Here is a 27,390-nt window from a genome sequence, read left to right as displayed (position 1 = left end):
CACAGAAAGTCTGGGTGGGGTCAGAAAAGGAGGACTTAAAATTTAAAGACAAAAGAGCTGAAGCTTTGCAAAATGTTTTTAGCTATACCCATGAATTTAAAAAATGCATAAAAACATGCATGTTTTCATTCAAGGTAAAGCTACTAAATTGTTAAGAAAAAAAAAAAATCTTTTCAATTATATTATACATATACACATATATATGTAGTTTCCATTGTAATGTTCTTTTAAGTAACATTCTTTTTTTATAGTCAATTTTGTCTGTATGTTCATTAAAATAAGTCAAACGCCTACCTCACCCAACATGCCCTTATATTTCCACCAGTTTTGTTGACATGTGGTTCTAGTTCATCGAATCAGTTTACCTCCTTGAATTAAACAATTATACATAACCTATTTGTTTTCAATGGACACAGTACATTTAAACCAGATACTGAAAATGGTTAATAGATAAGCAAAAATGTAATTACAATTAACAGGATTATTTTATAGGAACTGCTGTTTATGATACAATTTATTGTATAGAAAAGTAATATAATCAATACCAAAGCTAAAATAATGATTTCTGTACACTTTCTACTCAAGGTGGTGGGTAGTGTGCGCATTTTAAACAGCAATCTACACGTAGATACAGCTTGCACCGCAATATATAATAAAGTTCAGATTACATTTTCAAACAGAAATCTTTTTTTTTTTTTTTTACTAAATTCACTAGACACAACACAGACAGAATTTTGCAATAAATTGGAAATGACAAGTTAGAAAGGTTTCCTTTTAATAAAATGACAAACTACTAACAGCTTTAACATAAAAGCTACAAATGTAAGATGTCTACAGAAGATGCTTGCATGCAGTTAGATGTGATTTAACGTAAGATCTAGAACATTAGATATGCTTTAAAGACTGAGCCCTAATGCGATAGTTTTATCCTGAGGAATAACAAATTAAATTGAAAAATAAACGTCGGGTTTGCGTTAGCAAGTTAAACCATTTTAAGTGGCAAAAAAACACTTAACAGTTTCTTTAACAAAGATATAAACCAGGTCTTGACAGCCTCAGCGAGCGTAGGGGAAAGTTGTCCTGTTACACAGCCATGGGCCAGGTGTAAGTACATATAAATAAAACGGGACACTGCATTGGTTTGAAACAAGGTTTATAAACTGCTGTCGTCCAAAGATTCCTATCACGTATATGTCTCCTTTTGAATTATCTTTTGAACAGGTACATGCTAGTGCATTGGAAGGTATGATAATTTAATGCCGATCTCCCTGCGTGCCAATGTCTACCCAGGTATGCGGTTTGCTGCTTCCTCTTCTGCATCTGCCCGGTTGGCATTAATCTCGGCAAGGGTTCTGGCAAACCGCGTCCATTCATCATTGCGAGGCACGGAAATTTGCTGTTGGAATAAAGCATTCGGTGATGTACACGCAACAGACAACTTTAAAATGATAACACTGTCCGTTTTGGGAGCAATTTGAGACAGGAAAAAAACTAATGAGAAGTGGACATCCCAAATCCTGGGTCCTACATTCCAGTAGCTTTTCGGTTTCTATTGCTACATATGAAGTACTGAAGTGCAAATATCCACAGAACATTTTAGGAACACAGTTAACTGTTTGAAGATACATCTACAACCTCACAGTAACCTGCTGACCCAGTCCACTCATAACATAAATCATCCCAAATGATATGAGCAAATCAAGAGATAAATCATCCAAAATCATGATTAATATGCCATTTACTACCTTGATAAATAGGAGAATTGATTTGAACACATTACTTGTAGAGAATATTGAAAATAATGCAAAATAATGCAAAATAATAAAAATAAAGTCCATGAACGGCTTACAAACCTCATAATTAAAATAAATAAAAAAACTCAACATCACATACCTCCCCCACGTCATATATAAAGATCTGTCCCTCCGAATCTCCCACGGCAATCTCTCTGCCAGAATGGGTCCATCTCACCCGATTAAGGGCAGGGTTGCCATCCACATTGATGCTGGCAGTAGGCACCTGTTAATACAAGATAAGGTCACATATTCTTAAAAAAAACAATTCCATTTATTCAATATGATGGAGATACACGTTCTGATACAGTCACATCAGGTGAGGCGCGGCACACAGAAGGGTGTAGGGAGGGGGCTACAAAAGATGACCAACACAGTTTTGCAAATCACGTGTACAATTTGTTGTTCATACTTCTAACAGTCAATGGATTATTATCATCCTGTATGAATTAAGCAGTTGAAACATGCTGCAGAGTTGATTAAAAGCAAAACCAAAAAACAACATATAAATCATGCAAAGTCAAAACAAAGGCCTGACTGTTAATTCATATGGAATTCCCATGCAATAAGGGCCTTCTAAAGAACAACTCCAGTGTCACAAGTCCACCTTAAAATTGACATATTCATTCATTTGTACAATGAATTTTGATTTTTTTATTTACAGCTGTAACCAAGAACCTGATACTGCAGAGCGGTTATTACATGTCAAGCCCTATAGGTTTGTTGAGGTTTTGAGAGCCCCTCAAAGTCATCAGAAAAGTCACAGGTTTCCTAAACAAGCATTTTTATCCTTTATACAAGTTGTCTCTCACTAAGTGACATTTTTGCCTTATATGCAAATTCTATTATGACCATCACAATATTTCTTCAATTTCTGGACATTTCCCAAAACTGATAACCTTTATCTGGTGTAGGTTAGTTACTTAGAGCCAGCATCAGTAAAAGCAAATCTCAGCTCTCCTGTGAGACTTTCCCATCAACTTAAAAAAAACTAAAGAAAACATAATAACTAAAAGCAGATAATTACACTGATTAGAATTTACAAATGTGTTTCTCCAAATCATCTAATGTACTGTCACTTAAGTTCAGCGATCGCACACATTACACTTAGCATTCATGGCATTGATAGGGATCTATAGCAATCATACAGGGAGAGCTAGTTTGTGCATTAACAGCAGTAAATGCGTGTGTTTAACGCTGGCTGGAAAGGCAGAATGTCTACATATTCCTAACTTTAATTGTTACTATCCTTTTCATTGTCAGGAAGAGCCATCATCCGCACAATTTAAGTTGTTGAACGTGCTTATTAGCTGCATCATACCAATTTACTGTCTCTACCTAAATTCTCTGACTCCGCAAAGTCTAGCACTGTGGAAAGAGGTGCAGGAGATCTGACGAGCATCGTCTTACCTCTGTATCATTATTGAGATTCCACAGGTCCAGTCTCCCCACTCCATCTACACAAGCAAATAGGGCTGGATGGGTTGGAGACCACATGACATCATATACGTAGTCTGCGTTGTCTTCGAATGAATACAAAGGCTTGTTATTCTATGAGGAAAGAAGAAGACAAAAAAAAAAAATGTTTTTCCTGAATTAAGCATTGCTGACAATAGAGATGAGCAGAACAGATAAAAACTCTAACATTAGCACGGACCTAAATAGTTCACAAATAGTCAAAGATGTGTACCCAGTATAGATTTTCTAATTTCTGATACTTCTACATGAAGATGCAGTTGGGTGTCTGAATGTATGCCAGACACAGTCCAAAATACAAGGGGAACGTAGAAGCAAGCTCCTAAAAATAACAAACATAGACATAGGCTCCCAAACCCACATGTTTAATACATTTTCTCCCCCTATGGCTAGTGCCAATGTATACATACAAATTTGTTGCATTCCACCCCCTTTTTTGACTTGTCATTTTGTACCATACACGTTACAGTTGTGACTGCACGTAAACCTATTGTAAAATCAATTTGGGGATTTTCAGTTTATTCTCAGAGCTATTTCTAGGATACTTTATTGACAGGTTTTTGTACTTTGCACTATTTTCTTAAATTTTCAAGCTTAGATCCCCTCTATGCCGTATATAGGGATTATTTAGCCTATATTAAGATGTGTAGATTATTGGTTTTCTTCGATTTTTGTACTCTCTCTTGTGACTACAATTCTGCAGTTGATCTAATCTCTAACCTGAACTGCTGCATTTGGCTCGCCTGTTTCCTTACATTCGCACGCCACTGTTCTCACCTCACTGGCACCTGGAGATCCCACCTGACATCTTCAGTTTTCTGACTACATATTAATTAACAGGGGTCCCCTACATTATATGCTGGGAATACAGTTTTAGCTGCATGATTATCGTGCAGGATTAGTCCCTACGTCAGTCATGTCCAAAGTCCGGCCCGCTGGCCAATTGCGGCCAGCGTTCCGGTTTAATACGGCCACACAGGTAATTTGTTAAATCTATAGGTTGTGGCCCCCAGTAAATCACCGAGTGCCGCTGAGGACGTGCAGTCCCGCGGCATTCAAAGATCCAGAGATTCTCTGGATCTTTGAACGCTGCAGGACTGCATGTCCTCAGTCTGCATCTTGCGATCTGTTGGACGTCATGGGATTTGGCGCGTTCCCAGAAAGAGATCTGGAACAAAGAGAGAAGGGACAGGCAAAAGAGAGAAGGGACAGGCAAAAGAGAGAAGGGACAGGCAAAAGAGAGAAGGGACAGGCAAAAGAGAGAAGGGACAGGCAAAAGAGAGAAGGGACAGGCAAAAGAGAGAAGGGACAGGCGAAAGAGAGAAGGGACAGGCAAAAGAGAGAAGGGACAGGCGAAAGAGAGAAGGGACAGGCGAAAGAGAGAAGGGACAGGCGAAAGAGAGAAGGGACAGGCGAAAGAGAGAAGGGACAGGCGAAAGAGAGAAGGGACAGGCGAAAGAGAGAAGGGACAGGCGAAAGAGAGAAGGGACAGGCGAAAGAGAGAAGGGACAGGCGAAAGAGAGAAGGGACAGGCGAAAGAGAGAAGGGACAGGCGAAAGAGAGAAGGGACAGGCGAAAGAGAGAAGGGACAGGCGAAAGAGAGAAGGGACAGGCGAAAGAGAGAAGGGACAGGCGAAAGAGAGAAGGGACAGGCGAAAGAGAGAAGGGACAGGCGAAAGAGAGAAGGGACAGGCGAAAGAGAGAAGGGACAGGCGAAAGAGAGAAGGGACAGGCGAAAGAGAGAAGGGACAGGCGAAAGAGAGAAGGGACAGGCGAAAGAGAGAAGGGACAGGCGAAAGAGAGATGGGACAGGCGAAACAGAGATGGGACAGGCGAAAGAGAGATGGGACAGGCGAAAGAGAGATGGGACAGGCGAAAGAGAGATGGGACAGGCGAAAGAGAGATGGGACAGGCGAAAGAGAGATGGGACAGGCGAAAGAGAGATGGGACAGGCGAAAGAGAGATGGGACAGGCGAAAGAGAGATGGGACAGGCGAAAGAGAGATGGGACAGGCGAAAGAGAGATGGGACAGGCGAAAGAGAGATGGGACAGGCGAAAGAGAGATGGGACAGGCGAAAGAGAGATGGGACAGGCGAAAGAGAGATGGGACAGGCGAAAGAGAGATGGGACAGGCGAAAGAGAGATGGGACAGGCGAAAGAGAGATGGGACAGGCGAAAGAGAGATGGGACAGGCGAAAGAGAGATGGGACAGGCGAAAGAGAGATGGGACAGAATACAGAGAGAAGGGACAGAATACAGAGAGAAGGGACAGAATACAGAGAGAAGGGACAGAATACAGAGAGAAGGGACAGAATACAGAGAGATGGGACAGAATACAGAGAGATGGGACAGAATAAAGAGAGATGGGACAGAATAAAGAGAGATGGGACAGAATAAAGAGAGATGGGACAGAATAAAGAGAGATGGGACAGAATAAAGAGAGATGGGACAGAATAAAGAGAGATGGGACAGAATAAAGAGATCTGAGACAGAATAAAAAGATTTGAGACAGAATATGAAAAATAAGTGTTAAAATGAAAAGTATGCGGTTTGCAATAAACTTTGCATAAAATAGTTAATTTGCATTAAATTTTAATAGTTTAAAGAATGTCAGGCAAAATGATCAGCCCTCACGCATGTTCACTTCATCAAATCTGGCCCTCTTTGAAAAATGTTTGGACACCCCTGCCCTACGTACACTACGATTAGCTGTTTACAGGAATCCTCGTCACCATATTCATGCACACATGCTTTTATGTTATACACATTTCTCTTTTGCATTATTTGTTATTTAGTCCTTTGCATATATCAGCATTTCGGTTGCCATGACTAAAGGTGTGACACCCAGTTATCCTCAAGATTACGAACGCTTTTCAAATGCAAATTCTCTAGCATCCAAAAGGAGTTCGCCCTGAAATCAAAATGGATTCTTCTTTTAGAAAAGGACTGCATATTCATTGGATATGTTAGTAATTTATTATTGAGGAAGTGCAAAAGTGAATATTAACATTTCAAAATAGATGCACAGTTTGCAGAAACATCCAGGCACCATGACCACTGCAGTGATTAAAAGTAGTCATGGTGTCTGTGTAGCGTTTTGCTATGAAAAGCTGCACATACATAGTTTAACTTTACTTCTGGCAGAGTCACTGGGATGTCATAAGTCAACCCGGAACTCCTAATGTCAATTCTGTGCAAATTTCCATGTACTGATTTGCAATTATTGGCAGATAGCAGTCAGCTGACACTCTCAGCCAATAAACGACCAGCAGGATTGGCATCTAGCTTCTGCAGCAGAAACTGGATGTCATAAATCCTGCTTCAGGAGCCCGGTGAGACTCAGATAAGAGATTAAACCATTGGTAAACAGTTTATCCATTACCAGGGAAACTATTCAACCTGGCACCAGGCGATAGGCCTAGCTCGCTTCACGAGGGACAGGTCGAAACAGAGTACATAAAAGTAAGAATTCCACAATAGCAAAACACTATATGTTGGCAAAAAAGAAGCCTATATAGCATTACTGTAAAATACACAGATATAATCACTTTCAAAATGGTTTATGGTGGATATTGCACTGACCTTTTCCTCTCTGGAACATGTCTGTACAATTAACACAAGTGATGTTGGATTACCCAATAAGTGTCAATCACTCCCACTGTAAATCGCATGGACTATTTTTAAAAATAGCCCAACATCACTTAATGTTCCTAACAAAACCAGTTTGAACTCTTCATTTTATTCAACCTAACCAGAAATCTTAAAGAAACATAGATGCGACTCCAGGCTATGGATTATTCTCTAACTTTTACTTTGTGGGCTATTAGGACTGTAAAGTCCACCATATCTTATAACAGAATTCCTCTTACAAGCACCCTACAGGAGTAAATACAATTTTGCACGAACCAATCAGGGTTCCTGTTAAAATGACCAAATACATGGATAAATAGAAAGGTGAAAACTAAACACCACCCAGGGCCAAATGTGAATCGACAGAGAGACTGCACCTGCTGTCTGCAGTCCTGTGTGCTTCCCATGACTGGGAAACACAGTGAATCCCTTTCCAGCACACCTGCTGTGAGAAAAGCATGTTCACAGAACAAAAGGTCTGCTGCCTGCTTCTTGTTCAGTTGATGGTTGGTGAGGGTCTGCGGTTTGAGAACCCAAAGATCAGACTGAGCTGCTTCATGGTGGGGAGCTAATACATAAAGAGAACGCAGTACAACAGTAACTTCAGGTAGGAAGCTGAAATGCAACTCCCATCACTACACAGGTTGGGCTAACTGCTCTGCACAGTTCATACCAGAGATTGAGATATTAACTTACCTTTGTTGTCCAAAGTTTCACTGTCCAATCAAAAGAAGAAGTAACAAATAGATGGGAAAAGTCGACGGCTCCCACGGCAGAGTGGCAGTGTATCCCAGTGATTGGTCCCTGATGGCCTTCAAACATCTCACTTATACCAGCTTTGCTGAATGGGTCATGAGAAGACAACATAATAGATCATTATAAATGGTTAAATAGTCCTTGCTGTTACATTCATGGTCTACAAGTTAACTTAATCCTATACAAGGGATCTGTCACATCTTAGATAAATGTTGATTGAATACAGGAACTAAAACCATTTAAACAAATATAACCTTGCTTTTATAAGAGTTCTAAATGAACCCCCTCATTACAAACCATGTATACAAAGCTGTATATTTCAATGTGCACTGCACAATGAAATAGATCACAATGTTCTATGTACATTCACCTCAACTCCAACACCGGGTCACAAATCTCCCAGACATTGATCACAGGAGGAATGTAAATGTCACCCACCATCAATTAGTGGTTCTGCCAGGTATGCACTGTAAGGGCACGTTAGGTGCATGTACAATCGTGATGCTTACAACCTGTTGGAATCTGCACTTCCCAAACTGCCAGCAGATTTCTTACAAATAACTAAAGAGAGCATTCAATCACCTAATATGGTCAAATGTTGGAAACATTGTGCTCGCTAGTTTTAATGAAAATGGATGAGGTGTAGTAAAGCGATGGGCACGCAATAATACTACTCCAAATATTACTGGAAAGGATAAACATGAAAAGAAAGAAAAAAACAAAACCCATTTTGACATTTACACAATTATAAGTTTCCCATTACTGGATGTGTGCAACTGCATGGGACATGCCATTGTTTAACTACCTCTATATTCCTTATTTACTGAACACACAACGCTGGGGTCAGATTTATGTAGTACTACAGAGAAAATCTTATCACGGTTTATCTTTGTTGTCAGAAGTAAATGTTTACAAACCATCACAGACGAATTTAAGCTAACCTCTACTGAATTCGTTTGAAAATGTGTTACTGAACTTTATTAAAGCATAGTAGGCCATTTACCCCCCTCTAGTGTCTTCTATTGGTATTTCATAACATTTTTACAAACGTTCGTAAGGGAGCAGTCCTTATGAAAGTAGAGATTATGATGGTTTTAGGCTGAAGGCACCATTACCGTTATTACGGTGTTTAATCAGTTTGGCCAATGCCATAGGTTTTAGTTTGACTGAACCTGCAATCCCACATTAGCAATATTACTTTCATTCATTTTTAAATGCCATTCATTGGATAAATTGGTCACCTGGCTATGCTACTTATTCTAGACTTAAGTGATGGTTTTCCCATCTAGAATTGTGTGTCCTTAATGAGACTTTAAACTTTTTTTTTTTTTTTTTAAAGAAACACTATAGAGTCAGAAACACAAACATATATAAAAGTTTGTGACATCATCAAAATGGCCGATTTTAGCCAATCCAATGCTTTCCCATGGGGAAAGCATTGGATTGGTTAAAATCGGCACGGGGCTGGGACCGAACCTCCTCACGGAGATCCCGATTGTCCTAAAGGATGTTCAAGTCAAATGAAAGAAATCTGAAATAATGCAATATAAATCAATGAATTGTAGCATATGATAACCATTTGAGAAACGTAAATATCTGCTTGTTTGTTACTCGTCCCACCCCTGCGTAAATTAAAACTATGTTCACCTGCCAGAAAATGAACAAATTGAATTAACCTGGCTTTTCTAAAAATCAACAGGCAAAGACAAAAAAAATCTCCAATTTTTGCATACATATTTAAGTTTTTCTAAATGTGTTTTTTATTTGACTAATGTTTAAAAAGAAATGTAGCTGAAAACAAAAAAAAATAAAGAAAAGGCAAAAAAATAAATAAAAAATAAATAAAACTAAACACAGAAACCCATTGCTATTTCACCTTTTTCCCCTCCCCTGACAGGCAGTAGCGAGGCATTTGTCAGCTAGCTAATGCATGTTGGGAGGAGAGCCTCTGGTTCTATTTAGCTCAGCCCTGTGCACCAACATCGACAGTCACAGCTAATGACAAGCTAAACAGTGTTTCTGGCTAAAAGCTACGTAAGGTCGGTCACTGCAAGAACAGGGGATTTAGACATATACAGCTAATAAATACTGTATGTTATTTTTCACTTGTAAACTTGAACTTTTACAGCTTAAAATAAAAACATAAACTATTATAATATAAATAAAGACTTTTGAAAGCATTATAATGTTCCATTCTGACACAGCAATCTACGATAAACGGATGACTTTAAAGAAGTAGTTATGTTACTTTATATAATGCTACATCTTGGGCTATCAGGAATTGGAAGCCACAGTGCCATCATAGAAAATCGTTGTGATTGGCTGTTTTAGCCACAAATTCCAAGTGCATTCAATGTAAGAATGTGTAATGTTTACTTTTGGCTGTTTCTTGTAAAAAAATTAAAATAAATAAATATATATATATACACACACACACACACACACACACACACACACACACATATATATATATATATATATATATATATATATATATATATGTTACAAAACAAATGTTTTATTTATTTTTTGCGGATTTCTAAATGAAAGATTGTATGGATACCTTTTGGCATCATTCGACAGACATCACAAATCGGCAAAAACTTTTTACAAACCCAATAATAAAATTGCTGATTATCAGATTGGTCATTGTGAAAAAGATTTTTGCAAATCACTAGACATAAGGTGGAATTTTCATATGGGGAACAGACAAATTACACAAACTGTGTGTGAAAATAAAAGGGCAGCCAGGAATCATAAATCCAATTCAGTAAAATGTCATGCAATTTACTCATCATTATAATAATATAAGTGATGCATTAAGCACTAAGCTGTTAAGGTGACGTAAATCACATTTGGGTCCTATTTACGAAATAGCTAGTTATGGTGACTTGAAAACTGACTCAAGCAATTTAGCCAAAATGGCTTTTTTCCTAGCTCTGCTAGAATTAACTATTTTTAGTGTCCCAACTGGTGAGATTCTGGAGACATAGTTATCTGGGATATAGTTATCTGAATACCTGATCCCATCTCCTTTTTTAATATTAATCAGCATTTATTGAAATATTCCTTTTTGTTACTATCCTTCGATTCTCCCTCTCTTTTGTTTTGCTGTTTTGATTAGTAAACATTAAACGTGGCCTTTAAACATGAAACAATATTAGGCACATCGGTGTGTGATGTAGTAAGTGGTTTTGATAAGGATCAAATGTTCAGTGTTATCAAACTGATAAGTCATAATCATATGATAATAAAAATAATTGCTATACAAATATAAACAATTTATTATATATTTAAATAAAAAAAAGAAAAAGAAAAAGAAAAGTTCTTTGCGCACTTACCCAAATCCCAAGCACATTTAACCCCTTAAGGACACATGACATGTCATGATTCCCTTTAATTCCAGAAGTTTTGTCCTTAAGGGGTTAAATAACTGGAGGTTATTTACGGTGTCATATTACAGTGCTGCTGTCCATCCCATGTGTTCCATATTAAGGGTTAACAAGTATGTAGGGGTTTACAAAATATACCCCTCTGTCTCATTCGATATTGTGTCTTTTAGCTGAAAGTAGCAAGGTAAATTGTAACTGGAGGACTCACTCAAGAGGTTTTGCCTTGACGTGACAAGTGAGCTTACATTTTAATGGCCATTGCAGTGATACTAAAAATCTAACATGTGCATAGGGATTTGGGATAGTGCGCAAGGCACTTTTTATTTTTTTATATAAATATATATTTAGTTTTAACTGTATGTATTTATAGCTGATGTGTATTATAGCCATTGCTGCTGCCCAGGAGTAGTGTGAGTTTGAGGAGAGAGAGAGAGAGAGAGAGAGAGAGAGAGAGAGAGAGAGAGAGAGAGAGAGAGAGAGAGAGAGAGAGAGAGAGAGAGAGAGTTTTTGTGTTTTTTTTGAAAGGGCAATAATAATAACTACTAAAAAAACATTACAGAAAAAAAAGCAAGAAAACGAAAACATGATCTGGAAGAGCACTCAGTTTCTTTTAGCCCTTTTTAAATTGGGCAAATCCCACGCAATATTTAGTTGCAAATTCTTGCTGTATATGTCTTGCTAAGTACCATTAAAGAGACACACTCCTTGTCAGCTGTGTGATTCACATGGAAAAAGGGGTCAGCTTTTTATGTTACCTGCCATGGCGACATGCTGTGTACACAGAACCTTCTTCGCTCCCCACCACAAAGTTGTTGACATCTCCCACTGGGAAGGACATACAGGTGACAGCTACCGCCTTGGACTGCTTGTGAACCAACTCCATGCTGTCCTGTAAGGAACAAAGAGCTCCTTTAAGGAATTGTCTTTACCATTTGTATGTCTGATGCATTAATTCTGGGCTGTCACAAAGGACATAATGGCAGAAGAAGAAGAAAAAAAAAAAGGAAAAAAAAAAACTATAAACAGGGCAACTGAAGGAGAACATTTTAAAAAGACAGTCCCTGTTTTGGATTTAAATAAGGCAGGATTATTACTTAAATTATCATAAAATCTTCTTAATTAAGACATTTAAAAAGTACAAATGTTCTGCTTGGTTTACTGAACCTCGATGTCTGCCAGTACTCTACCTGTGGTTGTGAAAGCATATCCAAGCTCCAGGAACAGATCTTGCCATCCGTTGAGATGCTGATCAGATTGTGGGCATTCTGTGTGCCAACCACATTAACACAGTACACTGGATGCTGAGGCAGAGTGAAAAAGGGTGTTTATAGGCAAAGATAGACAAATGAGACTTGACGTTTAAGAGTTCCAGATTTCAAATATGTTTGGTTTCCAAAAGTAATATTCTAATTGTTATGAAAATGCAAATGCCGATAAATAGATTTTTTTTTATATCTTGTAAGTTTGTTCCTTTAAAAAAACATGTTGAAATAGCAACACTAGAACACACAGGGTCCCGTGGAGTCGCATTCAAAAAATAAAATATAACAATCCTACTGATAGTGGTATATTCAAACAGTCCAGAGATCACTACTAACTAGATGGCCAAGATCCACAAATCTTCATCCACATTGCAAGAACATTCAAAGACAATGCCCAGGTTATTTTAATAAGTGGTAAATTCTAGACATTTGCCTTGGATAGTAATATTGTTCCTTTACAATGTGAAAAAACATTCAATCCACGGGACCCATATCTGGATGTATTTATTTTTCCTCCCCAACATGGCCTCTACCCTTTGGATCCACTGTTCAATGGAGGGACTTTTGCTTCCCTAGAAATGGAATTAATGTGCTGGCTGTGCCCAATAGATGCCAAGGTAGATTTTGTCGGGGTGCCTCTTTAAAGGTCCTTGACCACCCCAACAAGGCCTGTGATGGTGAAATAGTTTGGAGTGAAAAACCTCTTGAATAAACTGGAATACAGCCTGCCAAAAGGGTCTAATGGTTAACATTACCACCATATGTGTTCTATAGTGCTTATTTCAGATGCACATCTCCAGCGCAGTGTGCACACAGAAGGGAAGATTGAATATAACAGTGAAGGTGTTCTGTACCCCTGGGTGATTACTCAACGTAGTGCTTCCTTTCTATGTATGCTGAGGAGTGGATAACTTATAATAAATCGTAACTATAAACACAGAAAACCAGAAACGAGATGCAAAATCCCTATAGGGAAACCAATGGCACCAATGGAAACAGATGAGAGCCCTTCTCTGGTGGGGAGGTGTTAAAACTGGACTCTGAAGTAGGTATAGGCAGGCAAGATATTGCTAGATGACAGTACAAGCCAATAAAAAGCATAAGTGTAAGGTACAATTAATAATAAAGAAAACATATCCTATTGAACTAGAAGCATGTGAGGGAGTCAAGAGACTGCATGTAGACATTGTTCACTGCAAAGGATAGAACTTTATGTCAGTGGAGTATACGAAACTGACTGCCACCTATCCCTCTAGGGTTGATGAGGAGCTTGCTGCATATTTGTCGGTTCATACCAGCCTGGCATGTTGATGTGCTGACGGAAAGTGAATGCACGGTGTTGCTGTAAGTAACTATGAGGGCAAACAGCTATCCCCATTTATACATTATGTTTTTCATGCACAGTATACCCATTATTGGTTTAAGTATTCTTTGCCCTTGTGGTGTAGTCCATGAGAAGTCTTGGAAAATGTGGGTATTGATGGAGGTGAGGGTCTATATACCACATGATCTGGGTGCTCCTACTATGGCTTCTTTTACAGAGAATAATCAAGGCTACATATGATGTTGCGTGGTGCTATTCGAGGGGCTTTCCTTTGTCTTAAAAACCCTGTTTAATTTGTCAAAATGTATGGGATGGTCTGCTGGTTTGCATAAAAATTGTGTTGAAAAATCCCGATGAAGAGCTTAAGGTACTGTCAGCTAAATCTTATATTTGAAATGTGCATGTCAAAAAGATCTGCATTATGTTCTGTTTTCCTTTGAGCTGTGTAAGATATAGGCAAAGGGCACGGATTTGGCTTACCGTATGAGCTGCAGCAGAAAGTGGGGTTCTTTGGACGGGGGTTCTTTTGTTGCTCCTATTGTCCCACAAAACAATCTGTCCAGAATACGTCCCACCGACAACGAGATTGGGGTGAAATTTTGCAAATGCAGCGGACATAACTGCAGACTACAAATATATGAACAAACAGAAAAATCAAAAGAAGTGCACACACACACACACACAAAATATATACATACATACACACACAAACCAGAGAAAACCAGGCACTAACTAGACATGTGTTAAATGCTGAAATGTGTTCTTTTATTCACTTAAACAGCGTCACTGATTTGGTGCTACAAGAGAAGCTTTTTTTCAAAACTCATTCATTTTTAAGATCAAAAGAATAGCATTTTTATAAATAAAGAAATAGACCTTATCACTTAAGTCCTGGAAAAGCTAACATTTTTAATTCACTTTTGGATACCTTGGCAAATTTTATTGTATTCTTAATCTCAATATTTAGACTGAAATAGTCTAACCGAATAAACAGCTGGTTTGGAGAATATTTTGACAGCACATTAAAAACGGAATGTTCTTTTACAGCAAATTTGAGAGCACAGTTGGAAAATTCTGTAACACATTTTATTATTTCACGATTTCTGGCCTCTAATTAGCAACTACCTGGGTTATTTATCAAAGTGTGAAATGTTCGGAATTCACTGTGAATTTCACATTGTAGGCAAAAATAGCCAGTTTGAATACGGTGTCGTAAAATGCGAAATGCACCTGGAATTCTCAGCAACCAACACTTTAGGTGAATAACGGTGCAAATTGTGTAGCCTTACCAATAAGGAACCAACTAATAGTCATTTTATAAATACACTATAATTCTGTCTATGTGAGATGCAGTACTCCAAAAAAAATTTATATTAACCTAACCTCTCCCAGACAGAAGGGACAGTGTTACATTGCAGAGAATTCTTCTAAAATCTCCACGACCATAAATAACAAATCAGAATAGATTTCTGCACTTTAAGTCGGAAAAAATATGTTGAATACTTTCTAATATCTCTTTCAGTGAAATTAACATTTGTCAGTCGTATAGTCTCTGCCCTGACTGTAATCTGACAGCATCGGATTACACGCTACATTTAATTCATCACAATAACCTCTGTAAATTTTTACATCTTGAAAATAGAAGTTTCTCACTTGTTGGCAAACATGCTAAAGTGATTCTCTTTGCTGCACATTGATATTCCATTCTAAGCATGTGTTTCCACTTAAACAAGTCTGTTTCCATCTCCCCGGGCCGTGTTCTTCATATTTAATGGCCCAAAACTTCTTGTCTGGCATGTGAAACCAGCTAGAATCCCTTTCTTTTGGAATTAAGAGAGCTCGCATTAATATAAATCAGAAGGGATGTAGCATGCACTATTCTGGCACGTTTAAACCTCAAGAATGATGTCAGCAAGTCCACAATGACTTGTTTTTCTTCTTCTTCTAACTGATGAAGATCTCAATCACCATCTGTTTGCAAATGCATATGGTTTAAATAGGAGCAATGAAATCATTATGCTGGGTAGAAGGCAGGCATCCAGGTGATTAGCATAAAATGTCTGGTTTAGTGTATTGCAATCCTATTCCATACCTGGCAGTGAAATACATATTCAGGGGTCGTTTTCTTGTATTTCATGTTCCACACGAGAGCCACGCCATCTGGTTCATGAGGGGCATCTTCATTATTGTTGTATGATGCAACAAGTAACTCTGGGTACTGTCAGAAGAAAGATGTAAACAAGTGTAGAGCATGTCTTAGAGGCCGAGATGAACAATATTAAAAGCATCGTGACCGGCTGCGAGATTTGGATTTAACTCACTGACAATTAAAGATCTAGTGATCATGGGAAAATGTTGGCGATATAACCCTTGGGCAAGACGTATGGCTTTATGGTTGGCTGAACAGGACTAAATAAAAAGTATCTTAGTGCTTAGAACTGTAACTTGTGTACTACAGGTGGTTACTGACCCCTCAGAGGGCAACATGGATTTTAACGCTGCCCCCTATGGCCCCCTCCCATGTGACTAATAGCTGTAGAGTTTGAGGTCAACACTTGAGTTCACTCAGCTGTACAGAAAATGAACACAAGACCAATTCCCTAATGTACAGTAAGGTCAAACAACAGCACTGGTCTGTACAAGGGAATGGAGACATTACGCATAAGACCAGGTTGTTCTGAGAGGAAGTTGGAGCGGCAAAAGGATCCTGATCAATTAAACATTAAAGAAGTAGTGTCACCAGGAACATTTCCTCATCGTGCAGATGTAATGGAAAGAAGAAAACTTGAGAGGGTTTAGGTGGAAGGGCAAAGAGGAATGAAGATAAAAAGGGCTGAAAGTGGAGAGAGAGCTAAGGGGGAAAATGAAGTTGAGTGGGAATGTGTGGGCCGCTAAACTAAAGTGATGGTAAACATGGACATTGAATGTCAGAGAAATAAGAAGAGGGTAAAGAAAATTAGAGCAAAGTAAGAAGGTGAAGATATAGGGAAAGGAAAATAAAGCAAAATAGGTAGTTGTGGAAGAGGGTGATGGTAGGTTGAAGAAGGTGAAACAAAAAAGGTCAGAAAATGATGTAAGAAGAACACAGAGAAGTGGAGTTAATGAAGGAAAGAGTGAAAGGAGTAAAGTAAATAGGTAATGGGGTGAATGCATGCTGACAGAGAGAAGAGTGAAAGAATGGAGCAAGAGAAGAGCAGTGAGATATTGAAACATGAGAAAGGGGAAAAAAGGAAAATATAATTCTCTCCCTGTGTCTCTTGATCATTCATACTGGTTAAAGGACCACTCTAGGCACCCAGACCACTTCAGCTTAATGAAGTGGTCTGGGTGCCAGGTCCAGTTAGGTTTAACCCTTTTTTATATAAACATAGCAGTTTCAGAGAAACTGCTATGTTTATATAAAGGTTAAGCCAGCCTCTAAATCCTCTAGTGGCTGTCTCATTGACAGCCGCTAGAGGCGCTTGTGTGATTCTCACTGTGATAATGCTTTCCTATGCGACCGGCTGAATGCGGGCGCAGCTCTTGCCGCGCATGCGCATTCAGCCGAAAGGGAGGATCGGAGGCGGAGAGGAGGAGGAGAGCTCCCCGTCCGGCGCTGGAATAAAGGTAAGTTTTAGCCCTTTACTCTCCGCAGCGCCCGGCGGGGGAGGGGGTCCCTGAGGGTGGGGGCACCCTCAGGGCACTATAGTGCCAGGAAAACTAGTATGTTTTCCTGGCACTATAGTGGTCCTTTAATAATTAGAGTATATTTTATTGTAGGGCTTTAAATACCAAACAATGCAAACAAGCATTAAGCTCATACATCACATACAGTAGAGAAAAATCATTATATTATTAGCGCTAACCTAACACCTTTTGTTTTGGACTGTATTTTATCACATACAGTGTCTATTACTTAGCCCCATGGTTACCAAACCTCCCCAACACTTTCCCTGTTTGTGTATACACCGGGTCTCCATATTACATCAATCTCTCTTATCAGTGCTGCCTTCCTCTTTTCTGTTTTTGCCCTGAGATGCCCATATCGCGGGCACCTGGACCATTTATGACAGTGGAGAAGACTGTGACACTATGCCTTTATTTTGTTATTTATCCTGAAATGGTTGCAAATATCACCACCAGTCACTCCAGTTATCTTGTTTTTCTCCCCCGTACTCGCCACAAATAAGTGAACCTGACTTTTGCATGCGTGTTTAATTCATATTTCAACAACGTCTCAAAAAACAAAAACACACATACACACAAAACGCCCAACATGCCATTGTGTGTCGTAACAAGTTCACAAAACCTCACTAAAGATACACAGAACCTCTTAGTTATCAAACCAGTTGCAGAATATATTTGGTATTAATTCTAGAAGAAGCAGGATATGTAATCCTTAAAGAATCCGTGAACAGAACGCAGCAAAGTGTTTTCCCTAGTGTGGGTGGGATATGGACCACCATGTGCCCTGGATATGTCAGGCCTACAAAGTGTACAGTGCAAAGTACCATTGGGAACAAATACAAAACATTTGGCATGCCAATACCAGAGCACACAACTTGGTACCATATACTTGCTGAACCCTTCATTAAATACATGCATTGAATCACAAGGAATGACTGTCCAGGTATGAGTATGCAAACACAATGTCACTAAAAGTCTCATCTTCCCCAGGTGCATTAGGGGGATGCACAGCACAATGCAAATAAACAAGTATTTCTGAATAAATGCATTTGTACGTCTCACAAGAAAAAACATGTGCACAAGATCGAAGTATAACCTTCTAAACCTGAACATGCAAAATGTCATTTTTGAAATGTGTTAACATGACTTCAGATGAAAAAAGTACTGAGTAAGAAGAGGAGGGGGGGGGGGGGGGGGAGGGGCAAGGGAAGGCAAAAAGTAAAGTTTAATTTGCAAGCAATAATTAAAATAGGATGGCACAGACCAAACCTCTGTAACTCTCACTCACTTTAAAGCAGACAACATTAAGAAAGGAAATAAAGTTTCAATTGACCAGCTACTGTTCCTCAGTCACTTTTATCCTATGGAGATTACAGATGTCTTTCAGTGCTACAATTCCCTAGCATAGGTCTAAACAGAGTACTAAATAAAACAACACGTACAAAGCTTGCATACATTTATAACTACCTGCATTACATCACAGAGAACCATGCATGGATGAACTCATACACTCCAGTCTCCCTCTGGCCTAGTGAAATGCCACATACTATCGCCAGGGTGCAATAACTTGATGTGTTCATTGATTTCAAGGTATGAAGATATGGTACCTTTACAAAATGCATTTGATGGTAATGTCCAATGGGTGGTGGCATGGTAGCACAGTTTTAATTTAGACTTACATACTATATATATATATATATATATATATATATATATATATATATATATATATATGTCTATAGAGGTAGAACTGCAATGGTTTATTAATATTTTTACAACTATATCTAATTTGTCTTTGGCTTATTATATCCTTATTCAAGAAATATGCATTACCTGGGAAGACCAGTCCAAACAGCTGACAACACGGTGCTTTGACCAACGCTCATCAAAAAACTGTCTGTTTAGGGACAACTTAGCACCTGCTTGTATCTCTCTGCAAAAAAACAAGATTATTGCGATAAATCAAAATCATCCAATTTGGTATTGAGATGCCCAAATATAATATAGAACTAGAAGGCTGTAATGAAGCCTATGAAGGCAATGATAAAATAAATTGACTTGACTTGGATCTTGAGGCATACGTTTCTCTGGCTTATAGCTACAGGAAGGGGGGGAAAAAAGATAAATGGGGAAACTATTGTACCCAGTTTCTTCTTTACTGTAATAAGCAGTAAGTGAAGATTTATCTTTCCTAACACAGGGATCTTCTTTTTAAACCTTTTGTGCAGACTGAGTGTCAGGTCATGTTGTAATTCTCCTGCAATCAACCAGTGTACGTACAAGAAATATAGAAATAGATATGGAGCTCGGAATTTAAAAATTGTGGAGCTTCCTTTATACTATAACCAGGAGTTTATTCTCTTATGGAAGAACCACTGCTTGTACTGCACAATGATTATTGGGCACGTACTGACTGGTAGTATAAAAAAAAATTGGTTTTACATGTATGTCGACAGTTCTCCAAAGTTACCCTTCTTTTTCTTCCAAATCTCGGCCGCTGTAGTCAAAGAAAATGTTTATCTGTTCCGACAATGCACGTTCAATGATTCTTGTGCTCTGATCAAAGAAACTTATGAATTCTTCAGTGTGAATGATCTGTTGTTTCTCCTCCTCTGTAAGTTCGTGAGGTGGAACTGAAAGACCAAGACATGCTTTTATTTGAGTAACATATAATAGAGACATTAAATTGGGATATATATTTGATGCTTTTAATATGATAATATATGAAGATACGATGAGGAGGCTGTTATAACAGACTACCTACCTTCACTTTTTTCTTCTTTCGTGGTGGGTTTTTCCTCCTCGGTCACGACTGCTGGCTTGGGAGCAACAGTTTCTTCTTCATCTTCATCACCTTTACAACAAAATAAAAGAAGCGTTTTGAAACACATTTTTTTTAAATGCGTTGTACAATACAAATTATGAAATCTAAAGTACTGTTTTTTTTCCCTCTATTGTGGATTCCAGGTATGTTGATGCACTGATAGGTCTCGCTGCTTTACACAGCAGTGATGTATGTGACAACAACTCTTGGAGACGAACAAAGGACCCCAGATACATATTAGTAGCCTTTTACTCTTTGATATAAAGATGCTTTTTGTTGACCCTATGTCAATCAAGCACCATAACCACTACAGCTTATTCTAGTAGTTAAGGTGCAAGTAGGCTTAATTATAGCACAGTGACGGTTGTATGGGTTAGCAAGATTTGGCCACATTGCCATTAACAGCTACAGTAGCATCAACTAAAACAGCTCATGATAACCTGTACATATATTTGGGCCACATACAAAAATGAAGCATATCATTACATCAGTGGAAGAGGGTTTAGTCGTTGGGTGCCCGGGAGACCCCTGTTTTTAATTAAACCTTTTGAAAATGTTTTAACAAAAAGTCAAAGGGTTAGTATTCACCTCTGCACCCTATCCACTACAACAGGCTGTGGAGGGGGGGTGGGTGGAGGGGGAGGGAATCAATATACAAGTTACTAACGAGTTAAGGGCTTGCAACCTTGATCTGAATATACACCTAAAGAGAAAGCTTGCAGATGTAGGTGGACAACACTTCTCACAAAGCGCAGCCAGCATGGATCAAGAAAAACACAGACAACACACCTACAGATAAACATACGTATACACTTGTTTTTAAAAGGTGACAAACATACAGATGCAAAATGTAAATCCATTACTATGCGGCGACTGTTAATGCCAAGCATCATTTTAACTGGAATGTAAATATATTCAGCAGATTGAAATATTACACTGTAGGGGAAAAAAAATGTTTTCCTGCCAGTTCTAATCAGTGAAAACAGCTGCACAAATGTTGCGGCAATCAAAATACAATGGAGCTACTCAAGAAGTTTTAAATAAGAATGAAGGACTCAACGAGGAAACAGGGAGTCACGGGAGGCCTCCTAATAAGTGTAGTGGATACATGATCAAAGAAATAATCTCTGCATTTTTCTAGTGATTCTGCACACATGGTACGAATATGAACTAGGCAGGTTTACAGCGCTAGGTAAACACGCTCCAATATTCATGGCTGACGAAGGAGCGGAGATTATATGCATCCACAAAAGAAAAGCCGGATTGTCGGACAAAAGATGCATTTCCTACAAATGGTTTGTACATTTTCCATGCCTGGTCAGAGATTTTTTTTTTTTTTTTTTAACCAAAACTGGCTTCCAGTCTCATCTTGCATTAACACAAAAACCTTAATTAAAATTGTGATCAATCTTAGGCTAAAATAAATAAATAGATAAATAAAATATTTTAAAATGCCAGATTTATTTGTAATAAAGTAACGCCAAATTAATGTTCTCTGTTACGAATGAGATAAGACTAAGTTTCAAGCACAGGAAACAGGGTGAAACTCCGCTTCTATCAGATTTCAATTGCCATTCACATGACACTCAGTCAGCCGTGGAGTTGGCTGAGCATTATGTGACTCACAGTCTGCAGTGGCTGCACACGCTGCCTGCTGCTATTCTGCCCTCACACTTTTAGTCATTGGCTCTGGCCACACAAGGAGGTCCGTGACATCAGACTACAAGAAGGTCGATGGGATTCTCTCCTGTTGTTCAATGCCTTTATCTGCTGAGAGAGGCCGCAGACTATCTTTTCACTTTGATTATCTTAGAAATTCAAATCAGTCCCATTTAGAGCAATGCCAATCAGCAACTTATTGAGATTTTGGTTTAAAAGTATCTACACACAGTAAATTATTGCAAATATAAAATTAGGAAGCGTATACAGCACTAATTAGAGGATAGTTAAGATCAATTTTTTTTAGAGTAAATCTATTTGAAACCGTGGGCTATGGTTATTTAGAGGTAAACATATTGTGAGTAAATATATTTTATGAAGTCTATTAAAAGAACAGTCAGCTCCCACAAGAAAAAAAAATGTGTCTTTTCTTTTAATAAGCAACTTGAAGCTGCGTAAACACTAGTATTTCAATGAACAGGCTCTTTGCCGCTTAATAAAATTACCTCCATACAATATTCCCATAGTGAGGGACGTTCTATTTTGTAGCATAGAAAAGGTTCTACCAACGGGAGAACTACTAAGTTGTGCTAGAGAGACTTATTAAAAAGTTAAAAATAAAAATCCTTGTGGGTGCATCAATTTTTTATCATCTAACTGCTGTGGTACCTATTTCACTAACCAGGGAAGGACGAAAGGCTGAAATAAAACCACTTACCTGTACAGCAGGTGGATTAACCCAGGCTAAGCAACCATTTGCATAGACTAAAGTCAATATATATTATTGTGGTTTTATTTAAAGGGAAACCACTGTCCTACAATTTAAATTGAAATAATTATTATCACATCTTAGTTACATTATGTATGCCCACTCGTGACCTCCACGGTACTACAATTCTAGGAATTATAGTACCACACAGGTCAGACACCCCTGCAGTATACAAATACCTGGTTGTTTAACACAGATTAAAGTATATATAGAGCTTTGACACCGAGCCCGATATTTCCAATTCGTAAAGCTATTTTATAAACAATTGCACAGGCGACCAGCATTGTGTAAACTGTAGTAAAACATTTTGCCTGGAAGTCTCTGTGGCAATCACGTCAATATAAATATATTTTTCTATGTAGTTATTATGAAGTCAAACAAAACAATAGTTGCTGAATAGTTGAGTGCAACACAATGGCATATTAAAACGTGCAGAACAAAGCATAGCGAATGATGGACGAGAACGTCCCAAAGTGGGCTTGTGATCTTTCTTCTAATGGAGCCTTGCTTGGCATAAAGATGTCTTTCATTAGCTTTTAGATTGCCATTCTAAGACAAATCCTTACTAAACACAATAGCCCAGACTGCATTTTGCTTTGCTGCTGTCTAGGATGCAAGTCTCATTTGCCACCCAGTATCATGTTTGACAATGAGAATCTGAAACCAAAATGTATTTTCCTAATTTCCATGAATAATGTAAAAGTCTCTACCACTGCATAAAGGGAGGCACTGCTTGTAGGATGGTTTGATAACTGCTTAGCATAATCACTATATATCCTACTACTGCAAACGGAGGAACAGAATACACCCTTAATGACTTGGCTAAATGCAGATGAAGCAGCACTTCCTATCCCTGCCCTTCATTCGCCATGCCTCCCACGGTAAATGATATATTGGTCATACAGCTATGTCATCTGTGTATGAGGAAATGGCAGCAGGGGACCAGAATGAGATTTATCTCAGATAATGAGCAGCTTTTCAACAGGGGCTCAACTTGTTTGTCTCAGCGATGCCTCTGACCCATGTTCAAAGTTATCCAAAGCATTAAATAAAATATTTTTTTTTTTTTTTTTTTAAAAGTGGTCAAGGGATGTGGAACAGCTGCAAAGCCCTGTACCCAAGAAGCCTAGCCAGCTGACAAGATAGCAACGTCCAGATGGTTGTGCTGGGAATTGTCTCTTTCTGCTATGGAGTGACGATGGGATGGTACAGCATTTTTCTGCTTGGCTGCTTCCAATCATGGCTTTCCCCAATGGCAAGAATGTGCAATTACTGGCACTGCAGGCGGTCTCTCCGTCAAATCTTTACCCCTGCAATACAAAAGTAATACAGCTTGCGGGGTCTGTAACCAGCTGCCAAACCACACACATAGATGGGATCGAGCACACAAAAAAAGTCGGACACTCTTACGCAGGTGAAAAATCCCTCTCATTGAATATGTTCACGTTAGGTTCATTCCAAAGTAAAAAAAAAAAAAAAAAAAATGCGGCAAGCTGTAAAAAGTCATTGTTTGAATAACTTTATCCTTAAAATCTACAGGATAACAAGTCTGTTTGGAACATAAAAAAGATGTTCAAATTAGAAAACTATGGATTTACACAGGACATTGGATTGTTATGGATACAAATAAACACACCCATCTACAGATACACTAATGCAGACCTGTACACAGAGGCCCTTTTACTTTGTATAATATGGAGCAAATTAATGTACTGGTAAATCATTACAGTTTCTTATTAGCAGAGATATATTATGATATCAACAGCATTGTGGTGGCTTGTATGGCAGGCAGCTGCTGCAGTACTACAAGTCACATGATGCTTTGCCTGCTTTTAGGGACCTACCTTTTAGCCAGCCCTGCTACAGTAATTTGCAAAGTATATAGGGCACGCCTTTAGGAAAAGCTGTAAATGCTTAGATAGCACAAAACGCGACTTGTAGTTTAATTGTAGGGTTTAAAAAAAAAAAAAAAAAAAAAAAAAGGACAGGGGATGGCTTATTGTGTTTTCCCCCCCATTTTTTTTCATGTTCTTCGAAGGATGGGTGCCTTAATACTAACGGTAACGCCACGTGCCAGTCCGACATTACTTGAAATTGAGTGATTTGCACGTTCTGACAAGTTTACAGAACTCGGATAAATGGCATGAATGATTTCAATATATGCTCATACTTTTGAACCAAATGGTGAAGGTTAAAATCTTTTCTTTCAAGGGCCTCAATCAGCCACAAAGGAAAACAGTAATCACTGTCTTTTCTGCCGGCCCAACCGCATTTGTCAGCCCTTTCTCCGTCAATGCAGCCCGAGCAATCAACCTGCCAAGCATTCAGAATGGAAAAACAATCTGAAAATACAGGGTATAATGCACCTGCCAGTGAAAATGGCCATTTCAAGAAAAGCTAGTGATCTTAGTGACCCTGCTGAGGAGGCGGTGGTGCAAAGGGGAAAGAGCGCTTCAAAGAATTCTTACTGATCTGCACTCCCTAACACTGTGACACTTCTTTACAAAGCATGCCAGTTAGTGCTTTTGTGATTCTTGGAAAAAGAGAAAAAGCTTTTTGGGGGCAAAGCAATCATGGAAAGGAGGTGTTGATGGACAGTAGAAGACTGAAAGAAGCGGTCTTTGGCAGATCTATCTGTCCGTTTTGCATTCCACATGCAGCAGAGATCTGGGTTTGAAAAGTAATTGATAATTCAATTAGTTAGGTGCAAGAAAGTCCCTATGCAAAATATTGTAAATAAATCTGATCGTATCTTCTTGTTAATTGCTAAATATAAACAATGCATCAGATAAAAAGAAAATTAAAGCATTCAAAAATAATAATAATTATATTTAAAATAAAAACAGAGAATTCAAACAATATGGATGCATAAACAAAATTAACAGAATTTTAAAATAGAAAGTCTTATATCCAAATAGAAAACATTCTGATAGGGAAGACATCATATCCTAAACAGAATTTAGGAGCCTCTATTGCTACAAAATTATTATTTAAAAAAAAAAAATCAAATATAAAATCAATTCTGTAAAATACGTCTATCGTCATCAGTTGAAAAGATTTGCTAAATTACATTTTATGAGTTACTCACTGTATCTGTATAGTGATTTATGATGGTTTTACAACAGACATGCAACAACTGGGCTAAAATAGCTGAAATCGAGATTACTTTCTCAAAATTCTGCGGTTTTGGCCTAAATTCTGTAAGTCAGTTGTCAAAGCATCACAACTAGTAAATAGTCATCTAAGCCTTCTGATCTACTAGTGCCCCCATGTGTCACGTGACTACGGAGATCAAAACGAGTCCCAGGGGTAATATCAATTGGACAAACTGACATAATTAATAACTACGGCCAAGCAGGATTGGGGCATTCCATTTGAATAGGGATATTATTCCAAGTGTCAAACATCATTATAAAATTGCAATATGCATCAAAGTTAGTAGGAGTGGGCAACAATTTGCTTTCGTAAAAGTTATTCACGCCGTATACATATAGTCCTGGTAAGAACTCCCCTCGCCAAACATATTATTAAATCAGTAAACAATATCTGAAATAATAATCAAAACTGACCTTTAATGTCATAATGGACAAAAGAATGTCATTCAGAACACTTAATAAAATTCAATAGAATATAAACACAATTATTTGTATTACAAAACTTGTATGGCACGTCTCAGGTTAAAAATATACAATACATTTTATATCTATTAAACAATCAATATAATATTGTAAGTTCAAAAATGTTTATTAGAAGATGACTAGCGATAAAATGCTGGCCTACCATTACATCACTGTGGACCAATATGCACATATATTCATTATTTACATATGCATATTATCTATACTTGTATTTATTTTTTTCCCCCTTCCAAATGATTTCTTCCCTTTGATTCCTGTGTTTGTTTTTTTTTTTTAATCTTGAATTTCAGCACAAAATTGAAGATGTAAAACAAAGAGAGAGGAGGGGGAAACTTCACACGAACTTAGTAACTGCGAGGCCCTTATGTGTCACGTAAATGTATTACTGAATATTCATTGCCTTTTGCTAAGTGATTAACTCCATGCTTTGCGTGACAGGAGAGCTAAGGTTACATATAGAATGGTAAAAATGGCAGACAAGTAGCAGATGCCTTAAGAAATGACAAACTTCTTGTCAATAGATGCTAAAACCTGGTTTAATGAACCAGGGAATTCTTACTTTGCGATAACATCAAAATTGTGATGTATTTTGGTGAGATGGAAGGGAAAAAACAGCTCTGTAAATTAGGCTGCAGCCGACAATAACACTATAGACCGAAATTCCAGTTGTCTGAATAATCTTTTGCCGCAGAGCAGGTTAATCAAAGTTAAATCATCTGTGAAATGGGTGTCTTTTGTTAAGCTCAAGGTGTCTTCATATCAAGATTTCTAGCTGCATTTCATTTGATATTTTGGGCATGCCCAAGGAATGCAGAGAGAGAGGCAGTAGTGGAATGAATAAACAGGGGCTTTGAAATATGTATATTTAGAACACGTCTACATGTCAAACAATAATGCATGCAGTTCCAGCAATAACCTATTCTTTGTATGTTCTAAGCACAGTCACTCTGCGTGCTCAGAGTCTGAATTTAGATTAATTCCGTAAAACAAATGCTTAATGAAAAAATTGATCTCAATTAACATCACCCGTGTATTAAAATATAGAGTAAATGACATGAAATGGTAGAATACAAAGATAATGTCATTTTGTGGGACTAATGGGTTACGTGTACAATGCAGTATGGCACAATGACACGATTATTTCAAAGGTTCCAAGGGGAACGGGTTTTAGTAACCCTGTATTTAGTTTTTAGGTTTTTTT

The 27,390-nt window shown here is 38.2% G+C and overlaps 1 protein-coding gene across 7 annotated transcripts in view; it reads right to left on the bottom strand.

The window, feature by feature from the left end:
- Positions 1–758: 758 nt before the first annotated feature.
- The window catches only part of DYNC1I2 (dynein cytoplasmic 1 intermediate chain 2), a 78,414-nt gene continuing 51,782 nt past the window's right edge, over positions 759–27,390 (bottom strand). For all 7 annotated transcript variants that reach the window (XM_063429719.1, XM_063429721.1, XM_063429720.1 and 4 more), the window contains 11 exons: positions 20,064–20,153; positions 19,770–19,932; positions 19,133–19,232; positions 15,726–15,851; positions 14,114–14,260; positions 12,235–12,348; positions 11,803–11,936; positions 7,596–7,740; positions 3,204–3,344; positions 1,894–2,019; positions 759–1,396 (listed from right to left, as the gene is read on the bottom strand). In XM_063429719.1, coding sequence (XP_063285789.1) covers positions 1,283–1,396; positions 1,894–2,019; positions 3,204–3,344; positions 7,596–7,740; positions 11,803–11,936; positions 12,235–12,348; positions 14,114–14,260; positions 15,726–15,851; positions 19,133–19,232; positions 19,770–19,932; positions 20,064–20,153 — 1,400 coding nt within the window. In that variant the 3' untranslated portion in view covers positions 759–1,282. The remainder of the gene's footprint in view (positions 1,397–1,893; positions 2,020–3,203; positions 3,345–7,595; positions 7,741–11,802; positions 11,937–12,234; positions 12,349–14,113; positions 14,261–15,725; positions 15,852–19,132; positions 19,233–19,769; positions 19,933–20,063; positions 20,154–27,390) is intronic.

Source organism: Pelobates fuscus, chromosome 8, assembly GCF_036172605.1.
Source record: "Pelobates fuscus isolate aPelFus1 chromosome 8, aPelFus1.pri, whole genome shotgun sequence".
Lineage (NCBI taxonomy): Eukaryota > Metazoa > Chordata > Amphibia > Anura > Pelobatidae > Pelobates > Pelobates fuscus.
The sequence above is the reverse complement of the archived record's forward strand: the minus strand, read 5'-3'. Positions and strand labels throughout refer to the sequence as shown.